This window comes from Pseudophryne corroboree, chromosome 5 (genome assembly GCF_028390025.1).
Source record: "Pseudophryne corroboree isolate aPseCor3 chromosome 5, aPseCor3.hap2, whole genome shotgun sequence".
In the NCBI taxonomy this organism is placed as follows: domain Eukaryota; kingdom Metazoa; phylum Chordata; class Amphibia; order Anura; family Myobatrachidae; genus Pseudophryne; species Pseudophryne corroboree.
In genome coordinates this window covers 74,572,063-74,591,468 of record NC_086448.1, presented here as the reverse complement: position 1 = coordinate 74,591,468, position 19,406 = coordinate 74,572,063, and the positions used below count along the sequence as shown (strand labels likewise).

Here is a 19,406-nt window from a genome sequence, read left to right as displayed (position 1 = left end):
ACGTACCGCAGGCCCCACAGTTTTAGGGGGCCCCTCGGCTGGAGTAGCTATGTCCCAGCTCTGAAGCTCCCCCGTCCTGCCAGCAAAAGCAGCAGCATTGTGCTACAGTCAGCACATGCTGCTGCGTGTTGGCAGGTCTGTGGTGCTTTCTTCTGCCTGTGCGGGTGTGTGGGGGGGAGCGACCACCCCCTCTGGATTTACCCCTAGCTGAGGGGCCAAAATCCCATAAAAAAAAACAATTTCCGAAATTTGCACAAGGGGGCATGGTCACGCGGGTGCGATTAGGCCACGCCCCCAAACCCACAGCAGGCACAGCAATGAGATAGGGCCCCCCTGTCTCAAGTGCCCTTGGCCCCCCGGACTCATAATCCGCCACTGGGGACATGCCAGCAGCTCACAGAGCCCCCCACTGATGAAAACAGGGCGTGGCTCGTGGTCGTGGGACCTCCCGTGAAGCCACGCCCCTTTTATGGTGGCCAAACCCCCTTTTCGCCGCACATGTGTCCCTCCTTCTGCCTGAAGAAAGCCCATACCATCTGCTTCTGCTTCTAGTCTCCTATAGATTTGCCCAGATCTGTGACTCATTTGACTAACTCCGCCCAGTGTTGTGACTCCGCCCAGAGTTAGCAAATGAGGCACAAAGTCACAGATCTGGGCTATTATATGTGTGTGCAAAGAAGGACTTGAGGGCACAGGTCTATCCAGTTTAGCTCCTCACTGTACGCCCATCTAGAGCAAGGCAAGCTATATTTTAAAGCCAAACAGAGAACCTCACCCATACCGATGTCGGCGGAGAAGGCAAAGGGCAGGGCCGGTGCAGCGGAGAAGGAGGCAGAGGGCGGCGGCGCAACGGAGGAGGAGGCGGCTGTAGTCGGCAGCCTTTGGTGCGGCACTGCAGTGTGGCTCCTATGACCGCAGCGCTACTATTTCAAATCTGCCACGGACCGGCAGCCAATCAGGAGCGGCCGCGCGGACGAGAGAGAGAGGGTTGAGGACGAGAGAGAGAGAGAGAGAGAGAGGGTTGAGGACGAGAGAGAGAGGGGTGGATGAGAGAGAGAGAGAGGTTAGGACGAGAGAGAGAGAGGGGTGAGGACGAGAGAGGGGTGAGGACGAGAGAGGTAGGATGAGAAAAATTGGTGGACGAGAGAGAGAAAGAAAGAGAGGTAGGGACGAGAGAGAGCGAGAGGTGTGGGTAGAGAGAGGTGAGGACAAGAGAGGTGGGGATGAGAGAAAGTGAGGTGAGTATGAGAGAGAGTCAAGAACGAGGTGTGGGCAGAGAGAGAGGTCAGGACCTGAGAGAGAGGTCAGGACCTGAGAGAGAGGTCAGGACCTGAGAGAGAGGTCAGGACCTGAGAGAGAGAGGTCAGGACCTGAGAGAGAGAGGTCAGGACCTGAGAGAGAGAGAGGTCAGGACCTGAGAGCGAGAGAGAGAGAGAGGTCAGGACCTGAGAGAGAGAGACAGGTCAGGACCTGAGAGAGAGAGACAGGTCAGGACCTGAGAGAGAGAGACAGGTCAGGACCTGAGAGAGAGAGAGAGGTCAGGACCTGAGAGAGAGAGAGAGGTCAGGACCTGAGAGAGAGAGAGAGGTCAGGACCTGAGAGAGAGAGAGAGGTCAGGACCTGAGAGAGAGAGGTCAGGACCTGAGAGAGAGAGAGAGAGGTCAGGACCTGAGAGAGAGAGAGAGAGGGGTCAGGACCTGAGAGAGAGAGAGAGAGGGGTCAGGACCTGAGAGAGAGAGAGAGGTCAGGACCTGAGAGAGAGAGAGAGAGAGAGGTCAGGACCTGAGAGAGAGAGAGAGAGAGGTCAGGACCTGAGAGAGAGAGAGAGAGAGAGGTCAGGACCTGAGAGAGAGAGACAGAGGTCAGGACCTGAGAGAGAGAGAGACAGAGGTCAGGACCTGAGAGAGAGAGAGAGAGAGGTCAGGACCTGAGAGAGAGAGAGAGAGGTCAGGACCTGAGAGAGAGAGAGAGAGGTCAGGACCTGAGAGAGAGAGAGAGAGGTCAGGACCTGAGTGAGAGAGAGAGAGGTCAGGACCTGAGAGAGAGGGAGGTCAGGACCTGAGAAGAGAGAGAGGGGTCAGGACCTGAGAAGAGAGAGAGGGGTCAGGACCTGAGAGCGAGAGAGGGGTCAGGACCTGAGAGCGAGAGAGGGGTCAGGACCTGAGAGCGAGAGAGGGGTCAGGACCTGATAGCGAGAGAGAGGTCAGGACCTGATAGCGAGAGAGAGGTCAGGACCTGAGAGCGAGAGAGAGGTCAGGACCTGAGAGCGAGAGAGAGGTCAGGACCTGAGAGCGAGAGAGAGGTCAGGACCTGAGAGCGAGAGAGAGGTGGGGACAAGAGAGAGAGGGGAGTGGTGAGGATGAGGAGAGAGTCAGGAACAAGACAGAGAGAGAGGTAGGGATGAGAAAAATTGGTGGATGAGAGAGCAAGAAAGAGAGAGGTAGGGACTAGAGAGAGGTGGGAATGAGAGAAAGTGAGGTGAGGATGAGAGAGAGTCAAGAACGAGGTGTGGGCAGAGAGAGAGGTCAAGATCTGAGAGAGAGCGAGAGAGGTCAGGACCTGAGAGAGGTGAGGACGAGAGAGAGTCGGGAACGAGATTGAGAGAGGTGGGGACAAGAGAGAGGGGAGGGGGTGAGGACAAAAGAAAGAGAGGTGAGAATGAGAGAGAGAGGGGTTGAGGACAAAAAGAGAGGGGGTTTGAGGACATAGAGAGAGAGGGGTGTGTGGGAGGGGGGACAGAGAGAGGGGTGTGCGGGAGGGGGTACGGAGAGGGAGAGAAGGGTGGAGGACACAGAGAGAGAGGACAGTGAGAGAAAGAGGGGGAGAAGTGGGAGGGGGGGTGGAGGGCGAGAGAATGGACAGAGAGAGGGAGACAAAGGGGGGGGGGGGGGGACACAGAGAGGACAGTGAGAGAGAGAGAACAGACAGAGAGAGTAAGAGTCAACCAGGTCATGTATACGCCCACACTCACCCTGGCCAGGGGGGCAGCACTCTCCCTGCAGTCCTGATGCTGCAGCTGGCTGTGTGCTGTTCTGCTGCTGGGGATTGGATCGAGGGACGGGCTCAGACAGGCAGGCTGGGTGCTTGTTGGTGGGTGGGCGGCAGCGTGTAGTACACCACGCGCTGTCGCCCAACGCCATGCTGGGGATGCTGCTGCTCCTTGTTCTTCTTTGCACCGCAGCCGCTCCCGGACCCAGAATGGTGTGCGGCTGTGCGTGATGACATCGCGCTTATACTGACTTCTGGGAAGGTGGGAGGGAAGAGAAGAGCAGCCGCACTCTTCTGCAGAGCACAGCGGCCGGAGGTAGGCGCCGAGTGCTGGGAATGTCGACAGGGAGACGGGGCTACTCTGGCAGGAAGCAGGCGCTGACAGTCAGATCGGCCCTTCTGGCATTTGCCAGAAGTGCCAGATGGCCAGTCCGGCCCTGCCTTTCCCCTTGCGAGTTGTTGTCCCCGTAAGGGGTTGGGCAGATGACCTTTTACCTTGCGAGCTCTTGTTCCTTTAAGGGGTTGTGCAGATGGTCTTTCCCCTTGCGAGTTGTTTGGCGGGGATGTGGGCAGGTGGCCTCATCCTTGCCCATTTGTGAGCAGTTGGCCGATTTGGTTTTTGTTATGTTAACAAGTTATTGCTTAAGCTAGGCCATCCTGAGGAAGCCTGCGGTGCCAGGCGAAACTAGTCGATTGCGGAGCTATCAGTCATTGTCTGCCGGCAGACACTCGTTCTACCATTTCCTGGGACATTGAAGTAAGTGCTTTCAGCATTATGGACATATAGACTAAGGATCTGGCTATCCCTGTTAAAGTGATTTGCACATTCCAACTCTGGTAGGACTACATGTCTCTTGGCTGGTACTAACCAGAATATTTGATGGGCTACTTTCCTGCATGATAGGTGACTACGTTACAGTACCTATTCCTACATGCTCTAACCCACCTATACTCATCTGAGGATTACAAATACTGTATTTAGCAAGTGAATAATTCGCCATTCAGCGTATCACTGGCTTTATATGTTTATTGTTGTATGTGGTTGTTTTGTTTAGTATACCGGTATTAGGATCACTAAGTAATTATTTTAATATTTGACCTATTGCTATCAGTGAGGATCTCTCTACTAGGGACCACTGTTTTTAAACTTTTATTCTGTGCTAGTTAAATAAAATATTATTTTATTTTGTAATCACATTGGTGTTAGAGTGATTTTTATCTTTACAAGTAGTTACTACCATTAACTATTAAGTATACACCTGATAACGTTAGCGCTGGGAGACCTCCCTTTTTTTCCCTTCTTCGCCCGCCACCATACCCAATTTTTAAGCTAAAATTTTAAATCCCTTCAAATAAAAAGCAGACTCCTTTCACCAACCATTCAGTTGTCCGAGTCTTTATCTCCTGTATACTGTATAGTATATAAGGAGTTTGTGTGAACGAAGTGTAAAGTGCATCAGCCGATAGAGAGAGCAGCAGGCGTCAGTCAGCCTTCAGGCCGATAAGCGTCTCCCAACTATGAAATGCAAAGTATTTCTGTGTTACGGAGTCAGAGCTGGATATAATAATATGCAAATGTCTTGTAATGTCAGTACACAAAATGTTGTTTTAAATGTGAAAGTTCAGGCATTTTTTTGGCCAAAGATGTCTCCCACCCACAGGCCGGGTTACAAGAATTGGTCAATGTATATGCTTAGAGCTAGTGACACCAATGACACATGAGGCATTAGACCCTAGTGAATTGATTGGCTAAATATTGGTTTAAACCAAAAATGGCTGTGTGTAGATAATAGGTCCAGTAACTGATGTAATAGCTGACCTAAGTCACAGCAGGTAACGCTAACCATCATCGACATCCCGTGTTTCGTTACATCAGGGTGAAGATTTAATATTGAATGCATTGTCTATGTCTTACTATACACTTAATTTCTCTGAAGACTATTAAGTGCCATAAAAGCCACTATATAGGTTACAGAAATATATATAAAATACATATACACTGGCTGCATATTGTATGCTTCTTGTATATTTAAGTGACATTTGCACTGCAGGAAGCAAATCCAGTAAGATTATTCATATTTTGGGCAGTTTATGAATTTGTTAATGTTTTTGTTACTAAATAAAGCTTTTTCAAAGTCACACGTAAGCGAACGGTTTCATTATTTGCCCCTTTACATTATTCTATTAACACTTTTCACTTATTAATTTTTTTAACACTATTTCTCTATTTTAATTGCATTTCATCTTTGTATCACTTTCTCTATAGCTTCGGCTTCCTAAATACTAATTTATTAACACTATAGTTTTTTCACTGGTATGCTACGCTGGGCTTTCTGGCTTATGCTGGTGTTTTGGGGTGCCACACCCTGCACCTGGATATAGCGCTAGGGACCCCAAATATACAGAGACGCCTTGATGCGGCTTTGGGGCTTATTCACACATTTGCGCAAATATGTGTAACGATGATCTCAGAATTCTATTATTATGTGGAATTTATATCTGGTTACGGTTATCATTCATGGTGCTGGGGGAAACAAATGCCTTTTTTTCTTGCTTAGAAATACCCCTCCCTTTCGAGCACCTGAATGATATCACTAAGCTAATTGAGCATCTACCAATATATATATATATATATATATATATATATATATATATATATATATATATATATATATACACACACACACACACACACACACACACACACACACACACACACACACACACACACACACACACACACACTGCTCAGAAAAAAATAAAGGGAACACTAAAATAACACATCCTAGATCTGCATGAATGACATATTCTTAGTAAATACTTTGTTCTTTACATAGTAGAATGTGCTGACAACAAAATCACACAAATATTATCAATGGAAATCAAATGTATTAACCCATGGAGGTCTGGATGTGGAGTCACACTCAAAATTAAAGTGGAAAAACACACTACAGGCTGATCCAACTTTGATGTAATGTCCTTAAAACAAGTCAAAATGAGGCTCAGTAATGTGTGTGGCCTCCACGTGCCTGTATGACTTCCCTACAATGCCTGGGCATGCTCCTGATGAGGTGGCGGATGGTCTCCTGAGGGATCTCCTACCTCCAAGACCTGGACTCAAGCATCCGCCAACTCCTGGACAGTTGGTGGATGGAGCGAGACATGATGTCCCAGATGTGCTCAATTGGATTCAGGTCTGGGGAACGGGCGGGCCAGTCCATAGCATCAATGCCTTCGTCTTGCAGGAACTGCTGACACACTCCAGCCACATGAGGTCTAGCATTGTCTTGCATTAGGAGGAACCCTGGGCCAACCGCACCAGCATATGGTCTCACAAGGGGTCTGAGGATCTCATCTCGGTACCTAATGGCAGTCAGGCTACCTCTGGCGAGCACATGGAGGGCAGTGCGGCCCCCCAAAGAAATGCCACCCCACACCATTACTGACCCACTGCCAAATCGGTCATGCTGAAGGATGTTGCAGGCAGCAGAACGTTCTCCTTGGCGTCTCCAGAATCTGTCACGTCTGTCACATGTGGTCAGTGAGAACCTGCTTTCATCTGTGAAGAGCACAGGGCACCAGTGGCGAATTTGCCAATCTTGGTGTTCTCTGGCAAATGCCAAACGTCCTGCACGGTGTTGGGCTGTAAGCACAACCCCCACCTGTGGACGTCGGGCCCTCATACCACCCTCATGGAGTCTGTTTCTAATCCTTTGAGTAGACACATGCACATTTGTGGCTTGCTGGAGGTCATTTTGCAGGGCTCTGGCAGTGCTCCTCCTGTTCTTCCTTGCACAAAGGCGGAGGTAGCGGTCCTACTGCTGGGTTGTTGCCCTCCTTCGGCCTCCTCCACGTCTCCTGATGTACTGGCCTGTCTCCTGGTAGCGCCTCCATGCTCTGGACACTACGCTGACAGACACAGCAAACCTTCTTGCCACAGCTCGCATTGATGTGCCATCCTGGATGAGCTGCACTACCTGAGCCACTTCTGTGGGTTGTAGACTCCGTCTCATGCTATCACTAGAGTGAAAGCACCGCCAGCTTTCAAAAGTGACCAAAACATCAGCCAGAAAGCATAGGAGCTGAGAAGTGGTCTGTGGTCACCACCTGCAGAACAACTCCTTTATTGGGGGTGTCTTGCTAATTGCCTATAATTCCCACCTGTTGTCTATTCCATTTGCACAACATCATGTGAAATTGATTGTCAATCAGTGTTGCTTCCTAAGTGGACAGTTAGATTGCACAGAAGTGTGATTGACTTGGAGTTACATTGTGTTGTTTAAGTGTTACCTTTATTTTTTTGAGCTGTGTGTATATACAGTATATATGTGTGTGTGTGTATATATATATATATATATATATATATATATATATATATATAATGTAGATAAATATGTATGTGTGTGTGTGTAATATATATATATATATTATGCGATTACTGAATCTGCCACCTGTGTCTTGCCTAAATCAACAGTTTCTGGGTTTTTATGGTATTTTATAGATTAGTAAGATGTATGTAATATTCTACTTGCTTAGTATTGACATTCTTTCCTCTTACTCCTACAGGTTATTTGATGTGTGTACTGTTTCGCGGACAGACAGAGAGACAAAGCTTACACTGGTTTTTGAACATGTTGATCAAGATTTGGCTACGTACTTGGATAAAGTGCCAGATCCCGGCGTTCCCAATGAAACGATAAAGGTATATACATATACAGTAATTGGGATTCAAAGATGATGCATGTGTCTCTCAATGCAATGCCACTAGTCCTATTTGAATTACTTAGATTTTTTTTAAAATACCGTTAGTTGTTTTTTAAAAAAATCTTTTAGCAAATATAATCTGCCCAAATTGGACAAATTTTTTTTTTTTACTAAATGTTTCAATGAAGTGCACTAGAAACAAACGTGTATATTGTTTATAAATAAACACTACCATACGCTCACGCAGGGGGAGTTTCTGAGTACCTAGAAAACCCCCCTGGCCGCCGATCTATCGCGCAGCAGTTTACCGATATTTTTTTTTTTTTTTTTTACATTTATTCTATTTTTGTTTAATACATTTAATTTGACGGAGCCCCGCGCGGCTGCAGCTGCTCCCTTACAGATGCGCTGAGAGGCTGACTGCCAGAATGTAGGGGGAGCAGCTCCTCCCATGCTGATCACGTGGTGGGGCTTGAGACTGCAAGAGGCACATGGTGCGGCACAGTCTTCTGTGTCTTCACTCCCCGCTGCGGCACTGAGTCCAGGTGATGTGGGTGTCATTATTTCATATTAAATGATGTTCTCCTTGGTCTGTGGGAATGCGGGAGAGATGGTTGTGGTGCCTGTCTTCTGGAGAGGGGGGATGGTCGTGGTGCCTGTCTTCTGTCTATCTGGGGAGGGGGGGAAGAGGGGTAGGGTAGAGGATGTTCATGGTGCCTGTGTGCTATCCATGTGGGGGAGGGGGGGTTGTGGTTCCTGTGTGCTGGCTGTGTATGTAGGAAGGGGGTTCGTGGTGCCTGTGCTGTCTATGTGTGGGGAAAGGGGGGGGGGGGGGTTATGGTGCCTGTGTGCTGGCTGTCTATCCATGTGGTGGGTGGTGGTCATGGTCCTTATTTGCTGTCTATGTGGGGAGAGTGGTCATGGTGCCTGTGCCATCTATGTAGGTGGGGGTGGCGGTCTTGGTGCCTGTGTGCTGTTTATCTATGAATTTTTCATTTCATAGATCTATAATAAGTTATTTGGAAACCCCCCTTTCAAAAATCCTGCGTTTGCCACTGACTACAAAGACATTCATTGTGGTTCCTCCTACGGCCTTAATTCACGTTGCCAAATCAGAAAAAAAATTGATTCCGTGCCTTCGATTTTATATCAAAATCTGCACTTGAAAATATGTATATGGGTTGGGGCTGGATGACCGGCAGTGGGGATCCCGGCGGTCAGCATATTGCGCCGGTCACATGACTGGATCATATATATGTGTGTCCCCAAATTAATCCTAGCAGATAGGGTGAAGTTCAGAATATTTTTTGTAATTGTGCTCCTCGCTATGGACTATGAGAAGGGCTCGTTGTCCGATGTTTAAAGTTACACACATGCGACGAGTCTCACTTGTCCCCAGCAAAGGAGTTAATTGGGTTTTAAGAATGAGTGAGAGATCCAATGAGATCCAAGCAACCATGTTTGAGACCACCCTATAATGCAAAGGTAAATGGAACACACCAACTGGTTAGATTATGGGCTAGATGCATCGTCACTTAGAAAGTGATAAAATGGGAAAGAAAAAGTAGCAGCCAATCAGCTCCTAACTGCCATGTCACAGGCTGTGTTTGAAAAATGTCAGTTAGGAGCTGATTGGCTGGTTCTTTTTCACTCTCCATTTTATCACTTTCCAAGCGATGATGCATCTGGCCCTATGTCTGTCAAAAATGTGCATGCATTATAGATGGTGAGCTTGATGTCTGACAAAACTGGGTCTTCGATTTAATTCTGACCAGGGTCCTGTCTGTCTGGCGTTTGGGTAGTCTGTCTGTCCTGTTTGTGTTACTCTTCCCTCCCCTACTACAATGACACGCTTAGAAAATTAATCGGATCTTGACTAAATTAACCAAATATTGGGGGAAATTCAGTTGTTTTACTGTGGCCACAGCTAGAGTAGCGGTGTGAGTTCTGCGGGCACCCGTTATTTCTGCTCACACCCTCCTGAAGTGGCGAAACAGAAATCTGCACAATTTCTAACCCTAACCCTGGTGCATTTGGGCTGCGGTATGCGTGATAAGTAATGAGCACCCAGTAACTTTAACCAGGCAGCACAAACAATTGTATATCACGCAACACTTTAGACGGGAACTAGCTGCAGGCGTGAAAAAACAATTGAATCGTGGGAATAATGGTAGGAGATTTAGGGGTATATTCAATTGAAGTCGAAACTGCCATCTTGTCGGAAAGGCGTCAGTTTTCATCTTTTTCAGGTCGGAAAGGGGATCCGACCTATTCAATCCCCGGCTGTTTTATCTGACAAGTCGGGGAATTTGACTTGTCGGAAAGCACGTGGATCGGCGGAATAGCTGCCGATCCGCGTGCTTCTGTCGGAAAGGGGGCCAAATCCGACAGGTTTTGGCGCTGTTTCCTACCATCTCAATCCGACTTAAAAAAAAGTCAGATTGAGATGGGGGAGCTGAGAGGAGACCAGCGGGGAGACGAGGTAGAGCAGCGGCTACAGCACAGCATATGCAGGAGGATGGAGGCACAGCGGCCGCTCACGGCAGCGTCCACCCGGCTCCAGCAAGCGAGGTCTCGCCTGCTGGAGCCGGGTGGACCCTGCCGTGAGGTCTGGCGGCTGTGCCCCATCCTCCTACTACACTGCTGTAGCTCTGCTCTCCCCCTTCTCCCCGCTGGTCTCCCCCCTCTCCTTCTCATCACAATCCACCTTTTTTTAAAGTCGGATTGAGATGGTCATCGAATAGCCCTTGTCGGATCCATTCCGACAAATGCATGTCGGAATGGATCTGACTTCAATTGAATATACGCCTAAGGTTTCAAAATGTTGATATCTAAATAATATATAAAATTAGCCATTGAATGACGTTGAAACAATGCTAGTGAAATATTAATTGCGCATCTGCCGTTCCCGAAAACGAAGAAATGTTCAGTAAAATATTATTATTTTTATAACGTGGACCAGATTTCCTATTTGTATCTTAGATGTTATTCTTAATACCGCTTCTTCTGGGTGCATGTTGTTACACAGTAACACTTGCATGGCGGATGTCATTCTCAGTGTCTGGTCATCTCCGTATGCATGGTATCTGCGTGACACCACTTCAGTTATGTGACGGTACTAGCTTGCTTGGATCATGGACAATTGTACAGTTGGGATCGGTATGAAATACCTCCAGTCAAAATCCTGACAGATCAAATCCCGACACCAATTGACCGATGGTCAAAATCCCGACACCAATTGACCGATGGTCAAAATCCCGACAAGGTCAAAATCCCGACATGGACAAAATACCGACATTTAAAATACCGACAAGGTCAAAATACCGACAGGTCAAAATACCGACATGCGTTTTTCATTGTTTTTGTGTGTGTATGTTGACATAGGTCGACATGGACACCATATAAGTGTACCGCGTCCCCTCGGATGACTCGCTGCGCTCGCCATGCTTCAGGCACGGTGCCTCGCTGCGCTCGGTACACTATTATGTTGCCCCTCCAGTTCCACTGGGATGGTAAAGTGTGAACAAGTCGGTTTCAATGAAAAAAATCATGAAAAACTCAGGTCGGAATTTTGACCTGTCGGCATTTTACATGTCGGTATTTTGTCCATGTCGGGATTTTGATCTTGTCGGGATTTTGACCGTCGGTCAATTGGTGTCAGGATTTCGACAGTCGGGATTTTGATTGGAGGTAAATTGACTGCATCCCGTACAGTTTGGGTATGGATGGAATATAGGAATTTACTGCTCCCTCCACTCTGTGGGCGATGGGATCACTTTAAATCCATCTGCAGATGTCTCCTCTTTCATCGCTGCTGCAGTCTCGTTAACTATCCCTTCTAGTCACACCTAGTTGTGAGCATGTTTACTAATTCCGAGCGTATTTTTATGCATTTTTTTCACCGCATCGCATTACTATGCAAATAGGATGCACAAACAGACTCTGCTGATTAAAATGATATGCAGCATGTCTATGTTCTGTGTGCCACCGCAGCTGTATCTGCATACGAAATGCTAAGTTTCAATGTTTTCCACTGACATGTACCATTTTGAATACAGATACAGCCGCAGTCACACACAGAATATAAGCAATATGAATCATTTAATCAGCAGAGTCTGCTAGTGCGTCGTATTCCCATAGCGATGTGAAAAAGACGCTCGACGCTGGCTGAGTCACATGGGAGCTGACGACTCTCATGCGCCCTGTATGCAGCGACTTAATACGTATGAAGGCTAGATCAGGAAGGACGTATCTGTATAATGGCCAGGACACAACAACTAAATGAAATGAAGGAAGCTGTTCCCATTTCAGTATACATTGAGTGTAATGTGACATCATACACCCACACACATTTTAGATATTTATTATATTCCCGGCGCAGGATGCAAGCTTGCTAAAACTGACGTTTAATTCACTTTATTTGCCAGGAAAAATATTCCGTGTATTAAATAAAACATTTTTCTTGTCTGGACCTAAATATCCTGCCACATCAAGAGGATCTCTTGGGTAAAAGACGGAGCCGCATTGTAGCTTTGCGCTTGTCTTTTGCAAATAAATATCATTTGTGAATTCTGCAGCGCCAGCCGTTTGTAAAACGTCAGATGTGATCATTGTAATGCCAGCAGATTGGTGATAATCCCTAGTCGCTGTTTTTTTAAGTGTTGTCAAACATGTATGTAGTTCTGTGGGGAGGTTAGGGTGGAAAACAGATGTGTAGACTGTGCTGTAGTGGCGGGTTTATGTTGAAAGGGAAAATGGAAGCAGCGTTATACTCTCAAATCGATGTCACTCACATTATTCATCTTTACCCACTTACCTGGCGTGGTCGCATCAGATGCCCCCCCAGTCACCGCTGTGTGCCTGTTGGCTGCCGGGGCTATTAAAATCAAAGTCGCGAGGGTTACAATGATTTCAATGTTCCCGATGGTGCGGTCTGATGTTCCGATGTTTGAAAGAAACAATTTTTTTAAACAAATATTTTAAAAAAAAAATCTTTTTTTTTTTTTAAATAAAATCATTTTGGATTAGATTAAATACATGTACTTCACCTGACTCGCGCATAAGAAAAATGACATTTTCTGAGCGTTTTTTGGAGAAAAAAATGTTAGTAAAGTGACTAATGGTCCATCTACTAATTCATCCACACTAATACAGTGGCGTCGGAATATGGGGATGGGGGGGGGCAGCATGTCCCCCCCCAAACTTGACAGAGGCGCAGGCGTTGGGGAGGGTGAGCGCTTACCGGCGGATCACCGCGGAGACTCCAGTCCCACTTTGGAAAGTCTGCCACCGTTGCATTCTTTCCCATGTCCAGTGTCCCGGCCGGCTCTTCACACAGATGCGTTACTGGGAGGCACGCCTCCTCGCAGAAATGCATCTGTGTAGAGAGCCGGCCAGGACATGGGACTGGAGTGGGACAGTGGGACTGGAGTCTCCGCCTCTCCACGGTGATCCGGCGGTAAGCGCTCCCTGCATGTGGGGGGGTAGGTGTAATCGTTGGGGGAGCGCCAAAGGTTTTTTTTCACCCCCACCAACCAGATAACGTTGTGGCGCCCCTGTACTAATAACGATTTAAGGGCCAATTTATTAAGTATCTGGTCTTAGATCCAATAATTAGAATTTTTTTATCGCCGCTCTTCGTGACATTAAGAAAACTTGTACTGCAGAGATGTACAGATGTGCCGCTATACATTTTTGCCCGCGATGCTTTCGCAACGTGGGACAAATAAGTGACATGCCGTGGCGTTCGCGGGTGCATATGCACACTCCCATAAACGCTTTATACTCGCAGGAGCAGTACGGCGGCAGCGGGAATAAGAGACTCCCGCTGCCATGTATAGTGACGGGGGGGCTGGGAGACACTGTCGGGGCTGGTAGCAGGAGGATATGCTCCCGCTACCCGTAGTTATAATGCCCGTTCTGTTTGCGATTGCGGTGCGTGTGCCCGCGATCATTAGGATATCAAAGCAGCCATGGCCGGGAGTATTCGAAACGCCACGCCATGGCTGTAAAAATAGCAAAGACACCACTGTATTATGAAATGTATCCAGAGATCGGAGCCCGTCCCTGCGATGTGTAAAGTGATTGGCTCAGTGATCACTGTACTTTTGAGCTCCGGGACTCCCAACTTCCTCATGTGCAGTCATCACACCATTTAGGCTGGTACTTGGAGAACCACAAGTATCAGCATACGGGGCATTACAGGTCCTGCTGGTACCTGTAGTCCCCCTGCAAAATAAATATTAAAATAAAGACTGTACACACCCACACCGTGAAATTAAAAGTTCACTTGTCCAGTAGCTTAGCTGTGAGAACCGCTACATTGAATCCTATGTAAATTACAAGGGTCATCTGTGTTGACCTTGTGGTTAGAGATGGAGGGGACCCTCGTGGTTTATGTAGCGGTTCCCGTCTGTGTCACTACCTTCCTGGCTAGTGGAGCTCCGTTCTGGTTTAAAAAAATATGAGGGACCCCTACGTCTTTTATCCCCTGTGTCTTTGGAACTAGGACCGGTCCAAGAGCCCGGTGCTGGCTGTTAAAATATAGGGGGACCTCAGTAAAAAAAAAAAAATTCCCCTGAATTTTTTCAACCAGGACTGTCTCAAAGAGCCCGGGGGATGTTTATGCTTGTGGTGGGTGTCATTTTATTAGATTTTTTACATTTTTAACTACAGTATTTGATAACTTTCACAGACAGAAGCATGCAAGGATCTCGCTCACCTGTGCATGCTTCTGTCAAGTAATGAAGCTCGCATTACAAGGTGTGGGTTTACTAGCAAAAACTTGCACTACATCGCACATAGGGAGTCATTCCGAGTTGATCGTAGCTGTGCTAAATTTAGCACAGCTACGATCATGAACTCAGATATGCGGGGGGACAGCGGCGATGCCTTTGCACTTCAAGAGTAGCTCCCGACCAGCGCAGCTTTAGTGTGCTGGCCGGGAGCTACTCATAGCTCCCCGGCCCGCAGTGGCTGCGTGTGACGTCACGCAGCCGCTGCGGGCCACTCCCCACACGGTCCGGCCACGCCTGCTTTGGCCATGCCGTGCCCACGAAACGGCGGCCAAACGCCGCCGTTTCGCCCCCTCCCGCCCATCGACCGTCTCTGCCTGTCAATCAGGCAGAGGCGATCGTGGTGCAGCGACGGGTGGCCATGCGCAGTTCTGACCCGATCGCTACACTGTGAAAAACTGCAGCGTGCGATCGGGTCAGAATGACCCCCATAGTAATAGCCTTGACCTTACAAACTTGCAGGCTATTACATTATGCGACTTGCGGGACAAACTCGCATCTTTTAATGTGTGAGAAGGTGTGAGTCTGTCCCGCATTTAAAACTCGGACCCTATTATATCCCTCCCTTGGGAGAGAGAAAAAGTGGAAAGAGATACCAGCCAATCAGCTCCTAGCTGCCATGTTACAGGCTGTGTTTGAAAATGACAGTTAGGAGCTGATTGGCTGGTACTTTATCACCGTGCTATTTATCACTCTCCAAGGCTTGATAAACCTGGACCTTTATCTCAGTCCTCTTTATAGTTCTCAAAGGCTTAGTACATATGTCATGTAATAACAGTGGCTCCAGTTGCTCGTTACTTAGGATTGTCCGGTTAGCCATGTAATCCAAAACTCACGATGGCAGCAACGTTAAATGTGACATGTACAAAGTGATAAAATCGTCCCTGCGCCGACATATAATTAGGAGCAAAATAATGCTGAGGTGTACAATGCAATATCACCTTCATTGTTACGGAGAGGTTCAGCTGTTCACAGTTTTGAAAACTCTTATTTCAAAGTGCCGACGGTAAAATCTTCTTAGTGAGCCTGTTCCCGACAGCACGGATAATGTGGTCGCCCTAATTGTGTACTGTAAGTTACCCCGTGCATTCATTTTGTCAGTTTCTTGTGTGACAGCTGTGAATTATTCCTCCTTCTGAGGTACAGTTACATATGGTCATCCGATACCCTTCAGAAATCATACCACTGCCATTAGTAGTCAGAATGGAAAGTTCTTTTTATCTTAAGTTGTAGTTTCATCAATTTACAGCTCTCGTTACAAGTGACCGTTAGAGGCTATACTACATACTGCATTGTTAGGGCTTCTTCAGGATTCGGTTGAGTTTTATCCCGATATACAGTAAGTTGGAGGTGACATAAGAGTAAGTGGACAGGAAAAATGCAGTTTAGCAGTAGTTTACATTTACTGTAGTTTTCCTTTGTCCTGTAAGTGGACAGTAATGCCTATGGGTACTGATTACTGCAGAGGAGGTTGTGGCATTTAGGACTTTGGGGGAGATTTTTCAAAACTTGGAGAGAGATAAAGGGGGAAGGTTTGTCAACACTTGGAGAGAGACAAAGTACCAATCAATCAGATTAGAACTCATTTTTCAAACAGCTTGTAACATGAAAGATAAGAGCTGATTGGTTGGTACTTTATCTCTCACCAAGTCTTGGTAATCTCCCCAAAGTATCAACCAATCTCCGTCTGTCAGTTACAGGCTGTGTTTCAAAAATGACAGGAGCTGATTGGTTGGTACTTTATCTCCCCACACTTCATCTCTTTCCAAGCTTTGATAAATCTCCACCATTTCGCTGTACCAATGTTGAAGCTGCCATATTGCTTCACTATAGTGTTAATACACTATAACAGGCATGTCCAAACTGCGGCCCTCCAGCTGTTGAGAAACTACACATCCCAGCATGCCCTGACACAGCTTTAGCATTCTCTGACAGCAAAACTGTGTCAGGGCATGCTGGGATATGTAGTTTCACAACAGCTGGAGGGCCGCATTTTGGACATGCCTCCACTATAAGAATAGTGTATTATAAGTATTGTGGGCTTGGCATTCATACAACTCGGAATGTGGTGTAACGCTGGCTACATGCCACCAACGCATAGGAGTTGGTTCTCTTATGTGCGTACACCCAGTTACTACCCAGGACTGCCCATTTGATGGATGGAGAAAAGCGTCCAACTCAGAATTGCTTGTAGATAGACAAAGATGCTAATGTTTTTTGAGAGGAGCATGTGCAGTCTTCAAAAATTAGCTAGAATCTGTCCCTTGTCCAGGCAAATGTAATGAAGATAACCACACATGTCTCATTTGACCTGTCTATCTACACACCGTGAGACTACAGGAACTAGTCCAGATGGGTCCACACTGTACAATCCAGTTTTTCAGATCTGTGTGGTTTGGCCGCAGACTGCCTGATGGGGCCCTATAACCCAGTCATGTGTACGTACCTCATCCTAATACAATGATATAGGCAGCCGTGACATTGTGATGTACTTTCAGTTCACTGCTGCATTGCCGTGATGTGTTCAGCATTGAAATGATGGTTTTGGATGAGGGAAAAGGGACAGTGGGGGTAATTCAGATCTGATTGCCGCTGTGCGTTTTCGCGCAGCGGGCGATCAGATCTGAACTGCGCATGTGTCAGAGCCGTGCTTTGCCGGCGCGTTGCACAACAGCACCGGTCATCGGTGGCTAGCGACGGGATGGCGCGAAAAATCTGAGCGCACGGGCGTTCACAAGGAGAATGACAGGAAGAGGCCGTCTGTGGGTGGCAACTGACCGTTTTCCAGGAGTGTCTGGAAAAACGAAGTCGGGATCAGGCATTTTCGGGGAGTGTGGCAGCAAAAAACGCAGCCCAGCGATCAGATCTGAATTAGACCCTGTGTCGGTCCAACATGTCAGAAGGTCATACCACTGTGACAGAGGGGGTCATTCCGAGTTGATCGCACGTAGCAACTTTTTGCTGCCTGTACGATCAACTAGACGCCGCCTATGAGAGGAGTGTATATCTGCATAGCAGAGCTGCGAACGCATGTGCAGCCCTGCTATGCAAAAAAGGTTTCCTGTAAAAGAAGACCAGGGTAAGACTTACTTACCCTGTGCGAGCAATGCAGGTCCCGGAATTGACGTCAGACAGCCGCCCTTCCAAACGCCTGGAAACTCCTGCATTGGACTCGCCACTCCCCGATAACGGTGAGTTGCCTCCCGGTTCTGGCTTCCTCCTGTCAATCTTCTTGCGGTAGCTGCTGTGCCCGCTTTCCCCGCTAGTGGCGTCGCTGCCTGGAGATGACCGTCGCCGGGCAACGACGCACCTGTGCAATGCGGCCACCGCGCATGCGCAGTTCCGACCCGATCGCACGGCTGCGAGGAAACGCAGCGTGCGATCGGGACGGAATGATCCCCATAGTGTGACATGTATGGGTATAGTTCAGTTACTGTATTTGGATGATCCCACGTCATCAGCCGACTTTTGTTAGCCAATAACAATAGAAATTCAGTCGATTTGTATCATTCTTAGTGATTGTGGAAGTCCACACTTTGCAATTTTGGGACAATTTAGCGTAATTAAAACAAATTTGCAGACAAAATTACCATAAAAGTTTACAGCTTTATACATTATGAATTAAAGAGCTGTTTGTTCTGGTTATTCTGTGGCTTTCAAACCGCTGGAATTACTTAAGGCAAAACCTGCCGGAAGAAATGAAAGTTTTAAACCGGTGTCGGACACATTGCCATCCCGGTTTTTCATTAGTAAAGAGTAGAACCCATCAGATTTATCAAACAACAGAGATAGTTATGACAGGCGAGATACTTTAGCTGAAACTGCATGCACTTTGCCCTATGTGGTTAGGTGACGACTACCAATACACTTTTACTGTAGGCAATCATTCTGTGCTGTTGAAGAAGGAAAGTAACATTAATAATACACCAATGCTGGCAATATTGCGGTGTTATATATGGGTGCAAAATAATGTTTCATTTAAATACTGTAATAGAGCAATATTATTTATTAAATATGTACTTCCCAACATTCTGCAAATTGGGAGTATTGGCCACGAAAGGGGTGTGGTCTAATTTCAGTGGGCATGGCCTTACGGTGTTGGTGTGGCCTTGTTGGGAATGCCATACCTGCAAAGCAGCGGGTGACAGGGAGCTGGCCCAGCTCTTCCCCCTCACCATCGGACAGTGCCTGAAAACCGGGACAGTTGGGAGGTAAGTTGTATTAAAGGGGCATTATTTTTTATCAGTTGGGGCCAGATGTACTAAGCCTTGAAAAGTGATAAATTGCACCATGATCAAGTACCAGCCAACCAGCTCCTGTCATTTTTCAAACACATCCTGTAACATCTCAGTAAGGAACTGATTGGCTGGTACTTTGGGGTCTATTTACTAAACACCAGCCAATCGGCTCCTAAATGCTATGCCACAGGCTGTGTTTGAAAAATTACAGTTAGGAGCGGATTGGTTGGTACTTTATCTCCAGCGACTTTACTGTATCTCCATCCAGTGCTTAGTAAATAGACCCCATCTCTCTTCACTTTATCACTTTTCAAGGCTTAGTATTCTGGTCCTATAGAGTTAAAAAAAATTAGGTATTTATAAAGAGGACCAAATCGTTGTTTTAGGATGTGGGCAACACCACTATTTTATATTTGCACTAGTTTTATACATACCTCCCACCCCCATCTAGTATATAGCCTTCAGTGACATTACAGTGGCTCGAGATGCCGGTATACTTAATAATTAAGTTAGCAAACTTTAATTTTCCTAACACTGGAACTTGCATGGTTTTGCTAAAAGACATGTAATTAAAAAAAAGCTGCATTCTTGCCTCTAAATTTGCAAATATCCTTTTGTTTAAATTTTCCCAATTCTAGTCCCTCTCCAGAATAGGACAATGAAATTATTAATATTTATTTCA

The 19,406-nt window shown here is 47.0% G+C and overlaps 1 protein-coding gene across 2 annotated transcripts in view; it reads left to right on the top strand.

The window, feature by feature from the left end:
• CDK6 (cyclin dependent kinase 6) overlaps positions 1-19,406 on the top strand; it is a 295,151-nt gene that overhangs the window by 104,988 nt on the left and 170,757 nt on the right. For both annotated transcript variants that reach the window (XM_063921385.1, XM_063921384.1), the window contains exon 3: positions 7,555-7,690. In XM_063921385.1, the coding sequence (XP_063777455.1) occupies positions 7,555-7,690 (136 nt within the window). The remainder of the gene's footprint in view (positions 1-7,554; positions 7,691-19,406) is intronic.